At 42.2% G+C, this 23,475-nt stretch overlaps 1 protein-coding gene across 1 annotated transcript; it reads right to left on the bottom strand.

The window, feature by feature from the left end:
* Positions 1-13,280: 13,280 nt before the first annotated feature.
* oser1 (oxidative stress responsive serine-rich 1) lies at positions 13,281-19,647 on the bottom strand. The gene is made up of 4 exons (XM_071540206.1): positions 19,165-19,647; positions 18,328-18,437; positions 16,923-17,039; positions 13,281-14,846 (listed from the first exon to the last, which is right to left on the bottom strand). The coding sequence occupies exons 2-4, from the start codon at positions 18,402-18,404 to the stop codon at positions 13,838-13,840; spliced, it is 1,203 nt and encodes a 400-aa protein (XP_071396307.1). The 5' UTR covers positions 18,405-18,437; positions 19,165-19,647; the 3' UTR covers positions 13,281-13,837.
* Between the last annotated feature and the right edge of the window lie 3,828 nt (positions 19,648-23,475).

Raw genomic sequence — 23,475 nt, 5'->3', positions numbered from 1 at the left:
GGGCCAAGTGTCAAGCAAGACCCAAGTAATTTGGGCCAAGTCTCAAGCAAGTCCCAAGTCATTTGGGCCAAGTCTCAAGCAAGTCCCAAGTCATTTGGGCCAAGTCTCAAGCAAGACCCAAGTCATTTGGGCCAAGTCTCAAGCAAGTCCCAAGTCATTTTTTTCTTGGGAAAGTCAAGTCAAGTCACAGTTTACATCAAGTCAAGTAGAGTCGAGTCCAGTTAAGGCAAGTCAAGTCCCAAGTCATTTTTTTCTTGGGAAAGTCAAGTCAAGTCAAGTCAAGTCGAGTCGAGTCCTTATTTAAGGCAAGTTAAGTCCCAAGTCAAGTCACTTCCCCCCCCCCCCCAAGATACTGCAGTCTTACCTCTTTATAAAGAGAAAAGATAAGGTATTAGTACCTGTCTAATAATGATATTATTGGTTGGTTATTGATTGTATGTGGCTAACGTTAGCTAACATCGGCCCTCACAGACACTTACCGATCCGAATGAGTCTTCAAATGACGAACAAAGTTTGATGTTGTAGTCTGGCTGTCAGAAATCTTTGATGAGCAGGTCTTCGCCTTTTTCCTTCACATCAGAATCAGAATCAGAATCAGAATAAAGTTTATTGCCAAGTAAGTTTTCACAGTACAAGGAATTTGCTTTGGCATGGAGGTGCATACAATAAACATAAAATAAAATAAAATAAAAATAATAATAATACAATTAAAAATATAATAAAAAATATAATAAGAAATAAGAAATAAAAATATGTACAAATATATATGTGCAATATAACAATATAACTGTTTTTTTTTTTTTTTTCAAGTGAATGTGAATGTGAAATTTTTGAATCCGAAAGTGACTCTTGGCACAGTCGCGGCCGCCATGATGATGATGATTTGATCTGATCCATAGACCGTATAAAGATCTGATCATACTGTGTGTGTGTAACCACCAGAAATACAAAATAGTCTAGAGCGGGAGGGTGTAACGTCTAACGAGTGCTTCTCGTTGAAAAAAACGTCAGGTAGCGAGGAACTTGACTGACAGGTTCGTCATGATGCCATTCCCAGTGTGCGCTCGCATACCGGGTAACGTTACACACCACAGACACTTGTAATGTGAACATTGACAACGTTGAACATTTTAATATTTTATATTTAAACTGAAAACATAAAATGAACACAAACAAGTCATTCGAGTCATCATGTCTCAAGTCAAGTTAAGTCATGAGTCTTTAACTTCCAAGTCCAAGTCGAGTCTCAAGTCATTTATTTTCTGTCAAGTCAAGTTGCAAGTCATCAGAACAGTCTACAGTCTACATCTCTGCAGGGAAGTGACAAATTAATCCCTAGAGCTGCTCTCTGTTGTCCCGTCCAGCTGGAGCGGGTCGAGGTTTAACTTTAACCAAACATAAGAATAACTCAAGAGCTTTGTCCTAAAATCAGATATCCACCGTTTGGAAAAACTAATTTTCTTTCAAAATTATTGATATCACAAAAGTATAAAGGAATGATTGTACTTCATAAAGGTTACTTGTGGGGATGGGACAGTATGTCAAAATTCACTATATCGTAATACGAAAATGTGGCAAAACGTATAGTGGGGCAGAAAAATGAATTGCGATATTAGCTCCATTTTATTCTGCTGTAGTAATCACAAATGAGACGCTTGACCATCACAATTTCACAAGCTCTCCATCCAAATTACACCCATTACGCATTCGCTTTGTAATGACATTTTTAAATAGTTGTTTACGTTCTGGCAAACCGATGCCATCGCTAGAAAGATTTGTGGCTCAGAAATAAACATAATTCTGCAGTCATACTTTGTTGTCACTGAACATGTATTACATCGTATCGTGGTTGTATTGAATCGTGAACCTCATATCGCATATTGTCCCAATGGATCCTCTATATTTTAGATGTTGGATGATGGCAATGAGTTTTCCAAAATGGATATATAGCATTTTGGAAGTAAACTATTCAAATATGAATAATAGCCCTGTGTAGCTGCAGTAAAGCCCGGGGTTGTGGGTTTGATTCCCTTTGGACCAACGCTTACTAAGAACATATGCACCCATAGTTATGTGAGGAATTTTGAATAAATGCATCCATCAAATGGCATATTGCCGCTATTGTAGGAAATAAATAAATAAATAAAACACATGGCTGCAATTTTGGTGTTTTCTTGAATTGAAACCTCACATGATCATTATGTGTCAAGTGGGATCCAGAACCCTTGGGCTGCTGAAATCTGTTCAAACCCAATTGTATAAATTTCAAATCAGCATGGGGATCAACAAGAAAATAAGCAAGAGTCTTTTCTTCATTCCTGAAAGACAAGCTGTTTTGGTAGATGTGTGGTTTTTTGCCTGACAACAGTCGTATCATATTATGATAAATGAAAACCCGCTGAGTGGAAAGTGCTGCACTGGGTCGCACCACGTTACGAGGAAGCTGCCGGGCGAGTACAGTACCTCAGAGAGACTTCGGTGGTTTCTCTGCGGTTTGACGCTTTACTCCTGTGAACTGAGAAAAGCCCGCCTGAGTCAGACAACAGCACATTCTTCTAAGGGTTGTTGTGAAAGAAACACAGCGCCACAGATGAGAAAGTGAGGTACGAGTTAGAGGATGTCAGCGGGCATCCCCCCCCCCCCCACCCCCGCCTGCGCCTGCTGCCGGCCATCTCAGAAAAAACAGAGGAAATCAACAGCGGTGAGATTAACTGTTAAGAGCAGTTGGGCGACCCGTGACAGGAAGGTTGAAATCCACAGAGGTGAATAAAGACACTTCTCTCCTCCTGAACTGATGGCTGTGAAAGGCTACGTTCACACCGCAGGCCTTCATGCTCAGCTCCAACATGATGCTCATATCTGATTTTTTTTTTTGTTTTTTAGATGTCTTTTCATATCTATTCTAGGATGTAATCTATATCTATATCAACAATACCTGTACCTGCACTTTTCAAACACATTTCCATTACGGAGTGTGTGTTTTGACTGAATTGTGGCATCTCCCCAACTATCAATCAAGTCGGCTATTTCGCTTTCTACTGCCGTGTTTCGGCTGACAACAGAGGAATTACGTAAGATTTACACATTGTCATGGCAACGCTGACAAATTGGACAACTGGAAAATGCGACTCCATGCAGCTTTTTGCTGTTCACACTGATTAGAAAACATCAGATCTTCGTTTTGTGAGAAAAAAAAAAAATCAAAATTCGGACACTTTGAGCTGCAGCGTGAATGTAGTCAAAATGCCGTTGAGCAAGGCATTTAACCAAACCACTGCTGCAGTGGAGATGCTCTCTGCTCTACTTCTAGGATCCAGGAAACCAGTCAGTTTAAGAATTATTCCAGTCAAAACGTATTGGTGGGGGAAAACATGTCGGTCTGTGAATGTGAGCCCATTGCAACTGGTGTAAATAAGAAGGACTATACTGCACATTGATCTTATACCCAGAGTTCTTACTAGAATACAGGACATTTAGCCTTTTACCTTCAGGCCTTTTAAACTCCACAGACCTGGAGGAGTTTAAGTGGCTTGCACAAGGGAACATCGACAGTGGTTGTTCTGCGAGGGCAAAGTGTTACTCATTCACTTATTTACTCATACACTTAAAGTCACAATGAAATAATCATACCATAAACCTGTTTGACAAATTATGCCAAAAACATGCCAAAAACACATGACAAAAAGCATTTTTATTGATAGAAGAGAACATAGCGGAGGCTTGTATCCCTCTGCTATGTTCTCGTCTATTAATAAGCTCACTGGGGAAATTATGTTCTAAAAAATATGACCAATAGTCAGTTGAAAATCACATTAGCAGGATCTGTTAAATGTCACTTTTCAGGCTATTTTCGTGGCCTCATTCAAATGAATTGGAAGTAAAAATCTGAATGCTACAACTCGTCCAGCTGCAGCTGAACTTTTGGGATTCAAACCAGCAACCATCCAGTTACAAGCCTGGTGTACTTCTCTAACATTTAGTCTGCCGCTCCTCCAGTTTGCTGCACATATGGAAAACGTGTCCTCAGTGACATTTAGACGCATGGGAGAATGATTTAGGAGGATGGGTGGGGGGGGGGATGACTTTCCAATGACGCAGGTATGTGTGTGTGTGTTTGTGTGTGTGTATAAGTAGGTGTGTATACAAGCCTATGGTATGCAGCTGTGTGTCGCTATCAGTTGTTGTGTCACGTCAGCCGCCCTGTGGCTCTGAGTCCCAGTGATTTACTAGGTAAATACAGGGCCCAGGCACCTGACCCAGCCCTGTGTGTGTGTGTGTGTGTGTGTGTGTGTGTGTGTGTGTGTGTGTGTGTGTGTGTGACTGCAGTCAGCTGATGCTATAAGTCTGAGGAGGGCTGAGATGAGTTTGTACACGCTGAGTTTGCATTCAGAAGAGAATTGCATTTTATTGAGCTATTTCACTACTACACTGGATAAAAAACTACCTGACATCCCTCCACAAAGACTGTGTAACTGCTGGATGATTTATTTTCCTAAAACTAGCCTTGAAACCTTGAAACTTGATTTTGTGAGAAGAAGAAGAAGAAAAGGAAGAGGAAAATGTTTTGTTCTTTGTCCATTTGTATGTATGTTTATTTAAAAAATCCCATCAACAATCTGACATCAGTTTCATTTCTTGCATCAGTTTCGTCTTCTTCGTTGGTGCGCACTGACTAAACATCTGTGTTCTTGCCACATATGCTCTAACGTCAGTTCCAGGCTCCACTCCCTTATCTTGAGAAATAAACGTAAGCAATGACCCACAGTTCCCACATGCAGGCTCTTTATTAAGGGGAAGCCCATAAGGGGAAATGATCTATTTTTGGTGCTTTGGTCAGAAGGAGTGAGAGTTGGAAAAGCCGTTCGGGGACAGTGTGGGAGCGGCAGTGGTGGAAAGTAACTAAGTACATTTACTCAAGTACTGTATTTAAGTACAATTTTGAGGTACTTGTACTTTACTTGGGTATTTCCATTTTATGCTACTTTGTACTTATACTCCACTACATTTTAGAGGGAAGTATTGCACTTTTTACTCCATTACATTTATTTCACAGCTATAGTTACTAGTTACTTTTCAGATCAATATTTTATATTTAAAACATTTGATCATCTTTATAAAATAACTGTAAAATAGCATTGTTATAGATTAGACTACCCAAAAGTATAGCTAAATTGTTAAGATTAGCTTCACGTTGACAACTTTAAAATGCTGCCTACATGTACATGTATGTCAATAAATCAGTATTAATATTCCAATAATTTATGAAAAATATAACTCTCTAAATGGGGACAGTTTGCATAATGAGTACGTTTACTTTGATACTCTGAGTACATTTTGCTGCCAATACTTATGTACTTTTACTTAAGTAAGATTTTGAATGCAGGACTTTTACTTGTAATGGAGTATCTTTACATTGTTGTATTGCTACTTTTACTTAAGTGAAATATCTCAGTACTTCTTCCACCACTGAGTATCGGAGAGGTGATTCAAGCCCGCCTGTAGCCTTGTTGCTCAAACTATGGGTAAGGATCTAAAACAGGTCATGGGTCTTACTGTAATTCGGGGGGGGAGGGGGGGGGGGAAGAGTACGATTCATTTGGGGAAGAAGTTTGGAAGACCTCAAGACCAAACCGCTGCCACTGAAATGCATTTCAATGAAGGGAAAACAGCTCATCTCATGCATATTGTTTTTATACGACCCATTTCTGTCTCATTGTTACAAAACGCTGCGGCTTTCCCTGCATTCTCCCTGTGCCTCCTGGCCTTGGACCGAGACAATGGAAGGAGAAGAAGAGGAGAGGAGAGGAGGAAGAGAGAGGAGAGGAGAGGAGAGGGGAGAAGAGGAAGACAGAGGAGAGGAGAGGAAGAAAGACGAGAGGTGGGAAGAGGAGAAGAGCAGAGGAGAAAAGAGGAGAGGAGAGGAGGAAGAGAGAGGAGGGGAGAGAGAGAGGAGAGGGGTGGAGAGGAGAGGAAGAGAGACGAGAGGTGGGAAGAGGAGAAGAGAAGAGCAGATGAGAAAAGAGGAGAGGGGAGGAGGAGAGGAAGAGAGCGAAGGAGAGGAGAAAAGAGGAGAAGGGAGGAGAGGAGAGGAAGAGAGAGGAGAGGTGGGAAGAGGAAGAGAGGAGAAAAGAGGAGAAGGGAGGAGGAGAGGAAGAGAGAGGAGAGGAGAAAAGAGGGGATGGGAGGAGAGGAGGAAGAGAGAGGAGAGGATAGGAGGGAAGAGGAGAGGAAGAGAGAGGAGAGGAAGAGAGGAGAGGTGGGAAGAGGAGAAGAGAAGAGCAGAGGAGAAAAGAGGAGAGGAAGAGAGTGGAGGAGAGGAGAAAAGAGGGGATGGGAGGAGAGGAGGAAGAGAGAGGAGAGGATAGGAGGGAAGAGGAGAGGAAGAGAGAGGAGAGGTGGGAAGAGGAGAAGAGAAGAGCAGGGGAGAAAGGAGGAGAGGGGAGGAGGAGAGGAGAGGAAGAGAGCAGAGGAGAGGAGAAAAGAGGAGAAGGGAGGAGGAGAGGAAAAGAGAGGAGAGGAGGGTAGAGATAAGGAGAGGAATAGAGGGGAGAGGAGAGGAGAGGAGGAAAGCGGAGAGGAGAGGAAAAAGGTAGAAAAAGGAGGAGGAAATGAGAGATAATGAATGGTTGAGTAGAGGGAGGAGAGGGAAGAGGACAAGAGGAAACGTGGGCAAAACAGAAAGAGGAGAAAGAAGACTTGAAGAGAGGAGGCTGAGGAAAGGAGTGAAGGAGAGAAGAGGGAGCATGAGGAGGGGGGCGGGGCTAAAGCCATCAGGCCCGACTCAGTGTGTTCAGCTCAGTAAGACCCAGAGCCTGTTTGTTTATCTGAAGCTGAAGTCCTGCTGACTCAGCAGCTCCTCTGGCAACAGAATCAACCACTGAAAATCAACAGCTTTCGATCACCGATATGTCCGTCAACAGCCAATGTGTCCTTGTCCCGTCGAATCGTCCTTCACCAAAACACTGAATCCCAACCAGCTCCATCATTGAAACTCACTCGAGAGAAAAGAAGTGCCAACAAAATGCCCAAAATGAAACGTAAATGTAAACTTTGAACAGTGAGTGAGTGATCCACGGTTCTCCCTGCTCTGGCCTCGCAGTGAGGAGAGGAGGAGAGGAGAGGAGAGGAGGAGAGGAAGAGAGAGGAGGGAAGAGAGAGAGGAGAGGAGAGGGGTGGAGAGGAGAGGAGAGGAGATGGGAGGAGGAGAGGAAGAGAGAGGAGAGGAGGAAGAGAGAAGAGAGGAGAGGAGGGAAGAGGAGAGGAGAGGAGAGGGGTGGAGATGGGAGGAGAGGAAGAGAGAGGAGAGGAGGAAGAGAGAAGAGAGGAGAGGAGGGAAGAGGAGAGGAAGAGAGAGGAGAGGAGGAAGGAGGAGAGGAAGAGAGAGGAGAGGAGGAGAGGAAGAGAGGAGAAAAGAGGAGAGGGGAGGAGAGGAGGGGAAGAGAGAGGCGAGGAGAGGAAGGGAGAGCAGAGGAGAGGAGAGGAGAGGAGGGAAAAGAGAGGATAGAAGGGAAGAGGAGAGGAAGAGAGAGGAGAGGAGGAAGAGAGAAGAGGAGGGAAGAGGAGAGGAAGAGAGAGGAGAGGAGGGAGGAGAGGAGGAGAGGAGAAAAGAGGAGAGGGGAGGAGAGGAGGGGAAGAGAGAGGCGAGGAGAGGAAGGGAGAGGAGAAGAGGGAAAAGAGAGGATAGAAGGGAAGAGGAGAGGAAGAGAGAGGAGAGGAGGAAGAGAGAAGAGAGGAGAGGAGGGAAGAGGAGAGGAAGAGAGAGGAGAGGAGGAGAGGAGAAAAGAGGAGAGGGGAGGAGAGGAGGGGAAGAGAGAGGAGAGGAGAGGAGGGAAGAGAGAGGAGAGGAAGAGAGAGGAGAGGTGGAGAGGTGGTTTAAGAATCATCGAAACTCAAAAATAAGTGCCAACAAAATGTAGCGTAAATGTAAACTTTGAACAGGAGTGATCCACGGTTCTCCCTGCTCCGGCCTCGCAGTGGAAACCAGGCTGCAGAGACACAGTGAGCTGGAGGGGAGCTCCGGTCTTGTGGTTGTTATTGTTGTTGGTAGAGTTTGTTTTCTGCGAACCATTTGTTTGTGGTCATTGTTAAATGTGGGTCACTCCACCGCACCCGCAGCAGCTCCCAGCCCCGGGTCCTTATTCCCAAAGCTCAGAGTCCTGCTGACAGCCGGGGTCACAAACTCACTTTAGTTTATCTCCCACCATCTGAGTTTTAGGGGCATTCTGGTCCTTCTCAGGGGGGCAGGGGTGGGAAGAGGACTGGAATGTCCTGCTCAAGTAGAAGTACTGTTACTTTACTGGTATTTTACTTAAGTAGAAGTAAAATTACCAGTGTAAAAATCTACTGAAGTAAAAGTAAAAAGTAGCTAATTTAAAATGTACTCAGAGTAAAAGTTACTGAGTTACTGTTTTTAAAAATGAGAATGTTGTAAGATTTTTTTTCATGAAATTCTACAAGGGCAAGAGGATAGAGTTCAAAGTGGATTATTTTAATTGTAAAATTTGGAAATTACAAAATAAAATGGACAAAGTAAAGCCAGATTCCTCTTCTCACTATGAAATGGTTCCACAATTTGCCTTTGGATGATGGTCCAGTTTCTGTTGCTTATGGAGAAACTACAAACTCTGTCCTCTGTAATGGATGTGATTTAAAATGTATTTAAGTACAATACTTCAGTAAATGGATATGATTTAAAAGTACAATATTTCAGTAAAAAAAATACTTAAGTAAAAATAAAATTACTGACATTCATCCAAGTACAAGTACACAGAAAAGGAACTATAAGTATGTAATTAGTTACTTCCAGCCTTTGCTCCTCGGGGGCAGTTTTACTGTCAAACCCTCAGTTGGTTCCACTTTCCAGAAGAGGAAGGTGTTGTTTATCTCAGCTGCTCCATCTTCCGCCCCTCGATTGTTTTACGGTTATCGGTTGAATTACTTTTTCTTGACACTGCGGTTTGGAGTCAGCAGTTTCTTCCACTGCTGGCTGTGTGGTGCCAACATTTTTTCTGCTGCTTCAGGCTGTGAGCTCCAACAAACTGCTTTTCACACAACTGGAAAACCCTGAAACTTATTCCCCCCATATGTGTATGTCACTGAAGGCATAAACAAATTTAAAATAAAATCATAATGTCCAAAAAGCCAAAAATCTGGTTTATTTTCCTACTGATTTGAACACATTGTTGACATTTTTGTGTATTACCAACAGAATGGCCAAACACTGAAGTCTTGTCAACTATGACCTTAGGTTACCTGCTATCCTATAAAATGTACTGCACTTCATTTTAATTTTGTGCTATTAATCAATCTGTAAGAAGAGGTGTCAGAATAGTTTTTTTCAAATGGTGGATATCTCATTTAGGAATGAAACGTTACAAGTTTACACATTGTTGATATTGTCAGCGGTTGACTATACATTTGGAAACGCTGCAATACAAGATTTCACCCAGGACACCAAAGCTGTGTAAAAATAAAAGCTTGTGCCGCAGTAATAAAGTATCACACAAAATAGATCAAAATTTGTTTGTTGTTGTTGAAATATGTAAGATTTAGTCCCACTGACCGCCATTTGAGGAGATTTTACTGTTGGATACAATTTAATACAGAATTTAAACTCTCTGATCCAAATATAGTCAGACTTTTATTCTGGTCTAATTTCTAGTAAATCAAATAATATTTTTAACTATTCATTATTTTAGTTGGGGACCCCGCAGAGAACCTCTCAAGGCTTTCTGAGGGTCCCAGGCCCTCACTTTGGTAACCACCCTGTTCAAAAAGTAATAACACCACCAAAGCCAAATGATCAAGAGAGACAAATAGTGAGAGAGGGGTAGCAGAAAGTGTGTGTGTGTGTGTGTGTGTGTGTGTGTGTGTGTGTGTGTGAGAGAGAGAGAGAGAGTGAGAGACAGAGATTGAGAAATCGCTGTAAACAAACTTTCACTTTGCTTTCATGCTTTCATAAGTGTAGAGTTTTTTGTTTTTTTGGACTTTTTGTGTTTTCCCCATGCAGCTCCATCGGTCCAGAACAGGTCTGATTGCTTGGCGTTTTTTTTCCCTGCATGTTGTTTGGCTCAGAACAGACCGATCTCTTTCTCCTCGGGCGCGAAGAGAAAGACAGACACACCCAGCTGAATCGTTCTAGGTCATGCTTTTGTCAACTTTCGAACCCTCGCTCAACTGCAGAGCAAACAGTGAGCGGTGTGAGGGGGAATAAACTCAAGGAAACGCTGCCCTCTGGTGGCCGGTTTTGGCTGTTGCACTTTCAGGAAACCGAGACTAGACCAGTGGTTTTCAATCCCAGTCCTCACTGGGATCCAGAACCCTGCTGGTTGATATTCTAGTCCTCTAATTGAGACTGATTCACACATGAGATGCCAGATGAATGCAATTAACTGCAATTAATCACCTGGTGGGACAGAAAACCAGCAGTGCAGGATGGAAAACCACTGGACTAGATTATACAATAAGTGACATTTGATGGATGCTTTTATCCAATGTGACTTACAGCAGTGTCGAGTCATCAAACCTCGAGTCCGAGTCCGAGTCACCAAGGTCACATCCGAGTCGAGCCTCAAGTCAAATTGAAATTTTAAAAAATAAGTTTTAAGAAGTGATCTAAGAGAGACTAAAGAAGAGGCAAGCCTGAATAGAACAGAACAGGATTTTTATATGAAAACAGCTGTCTTGGCAGGTCTTGGTGTGGCTGCTGTAAGGCAGCTTGAGAGGAAACAGTGTTGTTTCCTGGCTGAAAGTAAAGTTCGTCTTTTTGAATCGATGGCTTGAAGTTTCCTCAGAAAGACTCTGAAGTGAAAAAGTACCTACAAGTCCACATTACACCTGCTCATGTGACACATGAAGGGTTTGAGGTCCCAGGTGAAACCACCTGTAAATTTACAGTAAATTCCTCAGACTAATGCAAGATAAGGCTTCATGGAATTATAGATTGAAAGTCACATAAAATTAAAATGTATTCATGAAGCACTTTTAACAAACCTGAGCACAAGGGACATGAATAAAGACAAAAACAGATTAAAAACACCACAGATTTTAAGATAAGGAGCCACTGTGTGTATGTGTGTGTGTGTGTGTGTGTGTGTGTGTGTGTGTGTGTGTGTGTGTGTGTGTGAACCCTGGAGGGTCTACTGGGTTCTACTGAATGCACTAGCAGATTTTGGTATTGCATTATGTTGCATCACTTTATATCGCTTTACGATTTTCATTTTACAAGATACAAAATACTGTGTGTGTGTGTGTGGGTGTGTGTGTGTGTGTGTGTGAGTGTGTCATGGCGGCTGGGGGCTTGCAGCTAAAGCCTGAGTGTCATTTCTTCTAAGATCTACTAGTGTTTAATGCAGTGGATGGACAACGTTATGTCTTGGAAACTTGTGTGTGTGTGTGTGTGTGTGTGTGTGCATGTGTGTGTGTGTGTGTGTGTGTGTGTGTGTGTGTGTGTGTGTGTGAGCATCTTTACCTGATGTCAGTGTTTCCACTAATGTACAGCTCCCTCAGGTCAAGCCTGCAGAGAAACTAACAGTGGGAATGTACCAGACTTGGCAAAAACAGTGGCTGAATTATGTTTCAGCTTTATCACATGACAAACATACACTGCAATTGTAGTCTAAGGCAGGGGTTCTCAATCTGGGGGTCGGGACCCTCCAGGGGGGTCGTGAGGTTATTTTAGGCGGTCACAAGATGATTTAATACATATTTCTACTATACAAATGTGTTATCATGTGTAATCTTTCTAATTTTTCTCTAATTTTAGCTTTTTTTCTTGTGAAATACGGAATAGTTTTCAGCCTCTATAGGCCTCCTCTGATAATCAAATGAAACAACCCGATCAGAGAAAGTCATTTTTTGGTTGAACTGTTCATCACTCTTGTCGGTCATGAGTTGGCGTTGTTTCATTTCAAGGTTCAAGTTTGAGAACCACTGGTCTAAAGGGCTGTTATTCAGTTTTTCCAAGTCGTATTTATCAAAACAAGTTAACTGGTACATCCACTGTTAGATGTTAGATGCTGGGTGTTGAAGACCTTGCTCACACGTGATTGATAGCAGTTGAAAGAGGGAATGTACAGCGCACTTCTTGGTTCATTTCATCCACCCACAGCTCTTACTTTCTGTTTACTTCTCTAACCGTTTATCTCCCCCCCCCCCCCTCTGAGCTAATGTTCTCCTGTACAGTAGCTCTGCCTCAGTTGAACGCACCGAGAGCCGGGGGGGGAAGTCCACAACTCACTGATGAGAAAAAGGCCAAGACTTTCCCACGTGCGGTACTGGGTTTCTTTCATCTTGTAACAAGTCATTAGAGGGGCTTTTCTCAGATTCGTAGAAGTGTGACACCACAGTGAAGTTCAGCGGTACTGAACCTGAACGCCCCTGGTGGCAAGCCGGCTCAGCTTTCTTGTAACTTTGTGTAAAGTGATGTACCTCATTCCAATCAATGGGTCTCTCATTTATGCATGTGAAAATCAATCTGAAAGTATGCTTTTCAGGCTTGAAGAGAAGAATGCTTATTTTATTGTTGATGCCCATGCAGTTTTGAAATTATATGATGATTTTGGACGATTTCAATGGCCCAAGGTGTCATGAATCTCACTGGACACATTAAGGGTCATGTAAACATTCAACTCAAAAACACCAAAATTGCATTTTTGTTTTGTGCGATACCAGCAATGCCTGATTTTAAGACTAAGAGAAAACTTGGATCAAATTTTAAAAAGCTTTTCTAATTAAATCTGGGTCTAGGAATTGGCCGTATGGAAATTGAATGAGGTTCAGTGGCTTTTGCTTGATGTAAAACAGGCTTAGAAGCTTCAACAAAAAGAAGACAGACCTGCACTAACACAAGAAATAATGATGACAAATGTGTTTTGGCTACTGCATAATTTTAAACTGAACTGGTTTGCCTGGCATTCATGAATAATGCGCTCTGGATAATCATGTTATCACACTGAAAAAGATGACCCAGTTTCTTCGCTGTGTCCCTTATCTTGCTGTAGGAAGGCTTGTGTTCACATTTTCACTTCATTCTCTCACAAAGATTTTTCTGATTATTGATGTGTCACTAAAAATGTTGTAAAGGGAAAAATCAGATTGTTTATCAAAGTAGACCATCAAAAAGCGATAAAACCACATGCAAGTGAGCTACTAGTTTACAGGCCTTTTGTGGGTCAGTTGGAAAATCTGAAATACCTGAAAATAATGTGTGTTCAAACGATACACCCACAAACCTACAATAATGACTCAGAAACAAGAGAAAATGACTTGATTTTCAACAAAAAAAGGTTTGCTTCTTTATTGAGTGAAATGAAATCCAGACGGGTGACTTCTGAGGCCACAACACCACAAACATCATCACACTTGGCATTACAAGTTTGCATATTCCTCCCGTTACATCCCTCTCTGCAAGACCCTGCACCAAGAGCTTTGGCAACTTCATTTGTAAACTAAAAAATCCATAAAGAAACAAAATAAAAAGAAAGGGGAGGGTTGAGGGAACATAAGTCAAAACTAAAATGAGAAATAGTAGACGTCATTGTATTTGTGTCAGTTCTAGTAGAATGAGGGGGAGGATCAAACAGAGGAAACGGGGGGGGGGGGGAATGAATGGAGAGATGTCACCCTGGGTTAAAGACAGTTAATTCTGTATATTTAAATTACAATTACTTTCATGCCTGATCCATTATTTTACCCAAAACCCTCTTCTACATTCCTTCCACTCCCTCTTTTTCCCCCCCTTCTACCTTCAAAAACAGAACAAAAAAAATCCTCTTTATCTTTATTAATTTCCTTATTTGATATAATTACTTTTTTCTTAATTTTTGTTTTTTTTGTTTTAAGTGTACATCATCTCGGCCATGTGTGACATCTTCTTGGGGATGTAGAGGTAATACTCCATGTAGCCAGAAAGGTCCTCTATAGTGATGTCATCGACGTAGGCCCGCGCCTGCTCCGAGCACGAGCGAGGGGAGCCGGACGACGACAACGACGATGACGAAGGTGGCGTAGCTGTGGCGGCGTTACTGACAGTTCTGGGGCCGAGCGGCGAGCGTTGTGCGGCGTGGCCCTCGTGGCTCGGCAGGCCCCTCTCGCACTCGGAGATGACGTTGCGGAGCCCCGTGAAGGAGTACACCTCCACGCCGTGCCAGCCCGGGTGGAGGGACTGGCAGCGGCACTGGCACCGAGCTCCGGCCCCGGCCCCGGCCCCGGCCCCCGCCCCGCCCTCTGCCTGGCCTTCCCCAGGATCGGAGCCCTCTCTCTGGGCGCAGGAGCACGGAGGGCAGGGGCCCGCTGCGGAGCCGCTGCTGTGGAGCTTCGACAAGGCTTGGAAGTCGGAGGCTTCGGCGGCGGCGGCGGCTGCTGCTGCTCCGGACTCCGCCCCCTCACGGGTGCCATTCTCCAGCCTACTCTCCTCGCTGGACTGGGCCGCTCCGGAGCTCCCGCCGCCCTGCCTGGATGCGGTCGTAGTAGTCGTGATAACAGCAGCAATCTCTTGGGACGAGGAGGAGCGGGAGGAGACCGCGGCTCCGGCTCCGATACTCGGCTCGTACCCGGCGGAAGCTCCGAACACGGGAGGGGAGATGTGGCCGGCAGCGCCCGAAGAAGAGAGCTCTTTCTGGGCCGGGACGGCTACGGTGGACGGGGTTCTTCCATCTCCACCGGGACAAGGCTCCACAGACTCGGGCACGGCCAGGCGCTGGTGCTTCAGGCAGCCGCTAGGGGGCGACAGTGTTGGGGCTGCAGTGCTGCTGCAGTAGGTGAACTTGGGCGGGTGGAGGATGGGAGACTTGGACCTCCGACGCCTCTGGGTCCTGGACGCTCCTCTAGACGTTTTCCTCATGCAGCTGAAGTTGGAGGGAAGGGGAGAGAGGAAGAGAAAGACGGGGAGAGGAGGAAGGGAGGAGAGATAGCAGGACAGTAGAGCAAGGGAGAGAAAATAAGAAACAAAGAGAAAATGTTGCTTATTTGTATTTTTCACGATTTGGCAATATCTCATGCCAACAAATCACCATTTTTCAAAAAAGTGAACAAGACGTCCATGGAGTGAATGAGACTTTCAGAATTTGGCATCAAAGAAAACTTGCCGTGCAAATCACAAGACTGCATGGCTCAGTTTTTAAGTACAGAAAAAACATCTTTAAAACAGATCAATGGTATGATGAATGATTATTTTTTTCGTAATTACGTCTTGCCATATTCATCTGCAGATTGCTTAATTTTCACATTAAACTATTTAACATATTTTGCCTGTATACGGACTGTATAAGGTATTTAGACTTTTTATTGCACTGTATCAAGCTGTTCATAATATTCTGTTCCATCACCGCACGGTCATCTTGCTAGGAAAATGATTGTAACCAATTAACAGGTGATTATAGTCAAATGACAGCAACAGCCAATGAGCTGTGTGTATGGTAAAGCACCATATTGGTAGGAAATGCATGTGACATCCTGGAAATACTATGAATTGACAGCATGACTGATCTCACCGAATGTTGTTTGTCCATATAGTTTAAGTTGGGATTTGTTATGAGTTTTTAATTGCAAACCATGTCTGCAAACGACATTTCCATTACTTGACCATTAAAATAAATTTGAACTGAACAGAATCAATACCCATTATGAGCAGCTTACAGCCTGAGCTAACAAACTGAATATACATGGGCCCCGTTTAGTCAATGGCCTGGTTTCCCCTACACCGTCATACAGGGAATGTGAATGCTCTATTCCCCCAAAACAAAATCTCCATCTTGTTGCCAAGAGGTATTTGATTTGTCAGCCGGATCATACTTTCACATAAATCAATAGAGCTTTCAGTCCTGTTACAAATATTTTGAGTTGACACAAACAAGCCCCATCTGGCTCTGCTGGACAAAGCTATTTAATTAGGTTTTGACTATTGGCGTTGCAATCAGACCTTCCTTACAGAAAGGTCCAGGGGGGAGGATTTGAACATCAAGTCATATTCCGCTCAAAGCTTCATGACTGGCTTTGTTGTCACAAAGATTTAATGGAAACAGTGGCAGGTGGCGTCTGGTCAACTAATCACAGGGAGCAACGCTGTCAACAATGTCAACAAATATTGCTCACACCTGTTCGATTAAAAAACTGTGTGTGTTCCAAATAGAACAAAACCCGTCTCCTCATCTCTGACTGACTTATTGGCTACATCAAGACAGCTTCCCAGATTCTTCGACAAACAAATGTGGTCAGAATGAGATCAGGTAGGCTTTATGATTTTGTGACTTAAGAGTAGGTTGACTGAGCACACATTCACAAGTGTGGGATCTACACAATACAATAAAGTTGCGAGGAGGATTTTCCAAGCCAATTCAAGGACTAAAAATTAAAAGCATCTGATCATAAGGCCACATATCTATCGCTGAGCGTGTTCTCATTTACACTAATATACTGATCATAGTCTGACTAAGGCAATTCCCTGATTATTCAAGTGGTCAGCAACAACATAATGCGATTTGCTTAACCGCATACAGGCATACAGGTTATCCCATTATGAAAAACCCATTTAATACAGCTAAGTTTTTGCTCAATCTTTTGTATTATTCATCGGATGTATATCCTTAAGTCTGATTTTTTTTTTTTTTTTTTTTTTACATCTGTGCATGAGCGCAAACGTAACCGGATAGAGAAACAGTAAAGGTCTTAGAGAGAGCTACAAAAAGGACGGTGATTGTTAAACTCATTACAGTAGTGCAAAGTAATGAGACACAGAAAACTGACCATATGAAAATAAGCTACGTGTGGCGCCATGTTCAAAATCAAAAACAACTGTTATTGCATTACTAGAGTGCATATAAACACGTCAATCGAATTATTGCCATAACCTGATTATACCCAGTTGCCGGGTTATTAGTGTGCATATAAATGTGCTCATTTAGGCAATTGCTACCCCAACCTACCCATGCCAGTTGTCCTTTGGGCAGCTGAGTTTGGGCTTGGCTCCACTGGTGTCAGGACAGGACCGAGGCATCGCTCTGGGAGCCAACGCCTCCGAAACATTCACAGCAACAGGCAAACTGAGGGGAAAGCATACAGAGAGAGAGAAACGTTTAGAAACTGTCACAGAAAGCAAATCACTTACTCTCAGCATCAACACAAACACCAATCTCTCAACATCTATATTATGGCTGTCAATTGCTCCGAGTAATTAAATTTGACCATGAACTGACCGAAATTAGTAAAATTTAATTTAAATTTAAATATAAATGATAAAATTTTGATAATATTGACTTGTGAAAGCAGGGCGCAATGAGCGGACAATAAGTTCTAAGCAGAGATCTTGGAGTCGATTCACAACATGCAGTTTTTCCTGTTATTCAATTTCTTTAAAGATTTGGGTTGGTGTTTTGTTTCCTATATCTGCAAGAGATGAGAGTAAATTACTGGGTGAGTCTTTCCTTTCACTGAGGGGAATCCAAATATCCAAATATGGATTCTTAAATTAAGAGGAGTAGTAATCTTGTCAGGCTGAGCGTTATCTGCCATCGCGGCGCTGGTATCGACTCAAATTTGAATTTGGAAATTCGTTCTGACAGCCTTGATGCAGACATGCACACATCACAAACCGCTCAGCGTCTACATCATGTTGTGAAGACCAGGTGTGAATGCGTACATCTGGATCATCAAATGCCACCTGAACACATGCATTAGAGCCGGATGATATTGACAAGAAATGTCACAGTATGTCTGATCAAACGCCTTGATTTCGTTTTTTAAGGCAAAACAGACAGGATACATTTTCTTTTCTTTTTAATACAACTGAAAAAACTCAAACTATTAATAACCAGCAGTACGATTAATGAAAATGTTGCGTTTTGATAGGAAATTCATTTATTGCATGGTTCTAAAGGGTCATTTCTACTTCTGCGTCAAAGCTGTGCCGTAGGTCTTTGCGGTGCCAGTGTAGCCCATAGAGGTTGCCGCCGTTGCTTACGTGCACCTCTCCAAAAATGCAACTGTGCGCAAGAGCAACGCAAAACTGCAAGAACTGTGATTGGCCCGCTTCGGATTTCTCCCAACCTGTAGCCGATAGTGAAGACAATGGAGCAGACTGAAGAGGGACGAGCTGAGGAGATTTGTAAACGTATTCATCTGTACGACACCTCATCTCCGAATTACAGAGTCTACCAGATGTCACTGACTTTGTGGTGAGAAATATCTCAGAATGTGAGTTTCAGAGAATGTAAACACTACTACTACTGCTGTTATTACGTCCGTGCAGCTAAACTCCCCACTGCCACCTAGCGTTTCGGCCACCTACGCTGCGGACTCCTGCCGACGTAGCTTCGACGCACGGACACTAACCTCTCAGCATCGACCCTCAACTTCTTGAAAGCCGTCTGCAGCGTCTCCTCCTCGCAGTCCTTCCCTCCTGCCTCCATGGTGGGAGGAGGCTGCTCTGACCAGCCACCCAGCTGAAACACACACACACACACACACACAGTCAGTCATGACTAGAATACGGATTCTTATGCAGTGATGGGCTACTGATTGTCTGGACTGTTGTGCTTATTCATATAACTGGTAAAACACTGAACTATTTAAGTTTCATTGCCAAAGTTTTCCACGTCTACAGTTTTCTGTAATAGATGGGTAAATGTATAAGACAACAGAGATGAGTAATGTTGCCCTCGGGCTGGATGGGAATTCTTAACAGGCAGAATAACAAAGTGGTTAATAAAATAAATCATCATCAGCAATTTGCCCATATATCTTGACCGAATATGTTGCCAAAGACCACTGTCAACTTAGGACGTCTGTTTTTCATGTATCATTTGAATGCAAGCCTATAGTGCTGCAATCAACGTGACTCTGGGGCCACAAGGAATTGTAAACAACGTGACAGATTAAATGCAGCTAAACCGTAGTGAGGCTGGGAGTTTAAAATACATAACGTTATCAGCATAAACATTCAAAGCCGAGGTGGATAATTACAGTCAAAAACAAAAGAACATCGACAACAATCACAAACACTGCTTGTAAACACTGGATTTCATAATCACTCCCACCCAGCTGGCTAACGCTAGCAAGTTAGCTCAGTTGCTAAGCTAATTGGCTAACGAGCTAGCTGGTCTTACGGTGTTGTTCCCAAAGGTTCCTAAGATTTCCCAATATGTAGCGAACAAGGGAGAAACTACTCACGGTTCAGGAGATCCTGGTAGCAGTAAAGAGAGAAATACCCAGAGCATACAGGGTGTTTCAGCCGCAACAGGCCCTCGGATGTTGGCTAGCCAGCTAGGCTAGCGACGGAGAAGAAGGGCTGGCAGGCTAGCTGTAGCTAGCTCGTAAGGCTAGCTCTGTGCTCTCATCGATTGTCTCCGCGAAAACACGACCTGTACCGTTTGAAGACTGCGCGTGGATGGCCAAAGTCGTAACACGAAAACACCCACGACTGAACATAAATTCTGACCCACAATATCGGAAAAGAGGAGAGGTGTGCGGTCTGTTTCTAGACTTTTCTTTCCCCTAACCCTTGTTTACAGTCGAACCAGTCGCAGTGACTCTGCAACAACGCGCTCTGCGACTGACGTAAACACCTAAAAAAAAACACACTCGCCTTGACGTCACTCACTGCTACTTGAATAGTGCCATGCAAGTTAGAAAATGGTCAGTTTGCACCACACATTTCACAAAACAGCAAGGCTGTGGCCCGAATTTAACTTTCCCTGCACTTTACTTTACATACTAATGCCGCTGACACGTTTACTGGGCCAAGGACATGAAGTCGTGCATCGGGAACACAGTATTACGTCATTCTTATATAACAGGCAGCCAGACAGCCTTGTGCTGTAGAGGACAAAGCTTGGCACATTGAATTGAATCCATATGAGAACTTCTCTCCACTCATAGGCACATTTCTGCAAATAGATCAATATACAAACACATAGCAGTAATTACTAGCCAATATAAATAATACTGTCCTATAAGTAGTGCAAGATAGAGTTTCTTATGGACACATGGTAAATAGGTAAATAGATTAATACACAAACTCACATTATTATAAATGGATGGACCATAAATAAATATGAACAACTCTGTCTTATAAATAGTGTAATATATGAATAATACTACCCAATGGTGAAGATGATAATAAGAAACCAATGTTCTCAAGACTTTTTTTGCAAAGAGAGATCTGACACAAATATCATCTTACATATATATCACACACATATCACAAACACACAAATGCCCACACATACACACAACAAAAACACACACACACACACACACACACACACAAATACCAGTAAATTCAATTATTTGATTGCCCTTTATCCCTCTTGGCTTTTTGCTTCAGATGGTTGGACTAGATTAATGCAAAACCACGCACATTATTCCAATATAGTGAGAGGACCAATTATGTCAACAGAAAAAAAAATCATAAAGTCAGTCAAAAATCACAGGTCCGCACTCATACATAGGCTATATATTAGATTAATTCATATTTACTGTTGACAAATGTTTCGTCACACAGGGCTTTATCAGTGTATCAGGTGGCAGAAATTATACTCATTATACATACTGTGGATGATCACATGACACCTATAAGGAAGGGTAAACAGTATCATACCCTTAGTAAGTCACTTTTATGGAGATAACACTACATATAAAATCTATTCTCAGGGTGATTTCCCAGGGGATATGAGTTCATTTTCCGGTTGAAATATTTTTAAATGAAGTCACTTTGTGTGAAAGTGCAAACATTCAGTCAGTCCACAAAGTAAGTCCCCAATCCAAAGCTGCAGCTTCAGTAATGTCTTTTGATGAAATCACACATTAGATCATCGGTTCTCTGGTTTCCTGGAGTTGTTCATCATCACAAATATTGATTGAACTGTTGAACTGTCTCAGATCTTAAAAGTAGCATAAACATATAGGCAGACAGAAGTGACACTTGGTGCTCTTGTGGATTAAGAAAAAGTAGTGCAGTCCTTAGGTTTTAGAGCTACTCACTGGGAACAGGAATCAAATCTATAGAAGACAGAGATACTCTCTCTAAGATTGAAAACCTCCAGTGAGAAAACAAAACTCTTGAGCTGTATGCACAAAGTCCAAGGCGCTCTAAATCCAGTAAGGAGGGAAGAGACTAAAAGCTTGAAATTGTAAAAGCTTTTTAAATTTCAAGCTTTTAGTATTTCAAGCCTGTATTGTCATGACAATAAAGACATTTCAAGCTTTCAGTCTCTTTTCTCCTTGCTGGATTTAGAATGCATTGAATACAGTTTTCTCAAGGTTTTCAATCTTAGAGCTAGTGTCTCCATTTTTTATAGCATATAACCTCTGTCTCAGGGTCAATTTTCCCTTTCAATGATGATCGATCCTCTTTAACAGCTCCTGCTGTCTTACACCACAGGCCGGGTTACATGCTGCCTCTCTAACCAGCCTCCGCTGAAATGTGGAAATAAAGGGTTTCATTCTAAAATGCTGTATATCCATTTTTGAAAACCATTGCTATACCTGAGATTCATGAGTTAATATTTCAAAACTGCAGTTGATTCTATCCTTAAAAAAAGGTCTTTATACATTATACAGATGGATTTACATTAAAAAAATGTGTAAATTGGATGCATATAATTGAAATGTGTTTAATCAACACAAATGATTTGCTTTGGATGTAATTAATTGTAAAGGATTGCGTAGTGCAAAGAGTAGAAACATAACTTCTTTGAGTAAATAACATATATTATGATTTTGTAAAAATGACAACCAACGTTTTCCTGTTTTTCAGTGTATAACAGAACTATTTTGCAAGCAAAGGTGTTAAGACGACCCCTAACTGCAATAGTCACCTGCTTCACTTTCATGTCAGTAATCATTTTATGAGGATGGAGGATATATATCTAATTTTGGAATTAAACTGTTGAAATGTACAGTCACATTTTTGACCATTTAGCTGATGTTTTTTTCCCCCCGAACAACATAATGAGTGCAAGTAAAATTACATTAAACAACTGACTAGTCCCATAAACTTTTCAGTTTGTTAAAGAGACCGATGGCTGTGAGCTGTAAACGGACGATGACAGTAAATGGACGGTAAAGCAGATGGGATTTATAGGCTTTGTAGCTCAAAACATCAGTTGGTGAGGCAGCAGTTGGCCGGCACGTCTGTGGCTCAGTCAGCAGAAATCGGCAAGCGGACTTGGCGATTAAACGGGGTGCAACAGTAGAATAAGCTCAAATTCCTGAATCACCAACATTACAAGCAACCAAAAGTCAGGAGGTCAAGGGTCAGAGAGCCAGAGTGTCCTGACAATATTCCTGTGAAAGATCATGAAAGAGAGCAGTGCTGGGAAAAGAAATAAGAGCTAATAAAATGAAATTGTAGCATGAAATGTAATAGAAATACCATTTAAATATCTGGAATGAACGCCTCTACGTGAAGAGAAAGAAATAGTCTTCATTGAAACTGCAGCCTGTTGGGATAAGTGATTCTCAACCTTTTTCATATCAAGGACCCCTGATTTAGTTCACATTAGAGCCACGGACCCCCATCTGTTGAGATTTTGTCTCTCGAACTCAAATCTGAGAATATTTTCATTGTTAGATATGATTTTGTCCAGAATTACAGGACTATCTGTACTGTAGGTAGAGAGATAACAGAGAAACTATGATCAAAACAGTCATTCTTCTACATTCTCTAATTGTGTTAACTTCTTGTAAATGAAATAACGCTGAAGTTTAATAATTCATCAGTTTGCCGGGGACCCCCTGGAACCCCCTCAAGGACCCATGGTGGCCCCCGGACCCCATGTTGAGAACCACTGCTGTAAAGGAAGACCACTCCTCTGTGTCTGATACTTTGTTTTAATCTCAGCCCTGTTTCTGTTCTTATCTCAGCTTCTTCCAATGCAATTCAGAAAAGATTATCTATTAAAAAGTATTATAATTAGACTTAATAAATGTCTTACCTAAATGCTATTATGGGCTTATGATGAAAATTGGCCTGTAGGCAATGTTAGACACAGAAACATCCAGAAGAAAGGAAAATGTCCAGCAACACTTGGTGGTAGAATATACAGTCCTTTATTTAAACCAGTTTAAATACAGATTCAAGGTTTAAATAAGGTTTAAATAAAGGAATCCATATTCTGCCACCAAGTATTGCTGGACATTTTCTTTTCTTCTGGTTCATTCTTTTTGTTTAAGCACCTTGGTTGGAGAGCGAAGGAGCTGCAGATCTGTTCTCTATTTCAGACACAGAAGCATCACTTTACCAGTGTAAAGAAATCAGAACCTAATGATATGTGAACTGCAACCAATTGTTTGATTATGGCGCCCCTCTAAGGTGGAGAGAGGGATAGAAAGAGAGAGAGAAACAGAAAGAGAGAAATTGTTGTAGCCTGTAAGTTGGTTATGTTCTGTCATGTTAGTTATAGAGGCTCTTGTGGCGGTGCACAAATAATATGTAAATATATAACAACTGGGTAAAAAAAGAAGAAAAAGAAAGATGTC

The sequence above is a fragment of the Centroberyx affinis genome, unplaced genomic scaffold (assembly GCF_046629955.1).
Source record: "Centroberyx affinis isolate AG114_WGS23_722 - 3 ecotype Tasmania unplaced genomic scaffold, CSIRO-AGI_Caff_v1 ptg003582l_1, whole genome shotgun sequence".
Taxonomy (NCBI): Eukaryota; Metazoa; Chordata; class Actinopteri; order Beryciformes; family Berycidae; genus Centroberyx; species Centroberyx affinis.
Note: the sequence above shows the minus strand (reverse complement) of the source record. Positions and strands in the feature narration are given on the sequence as shown.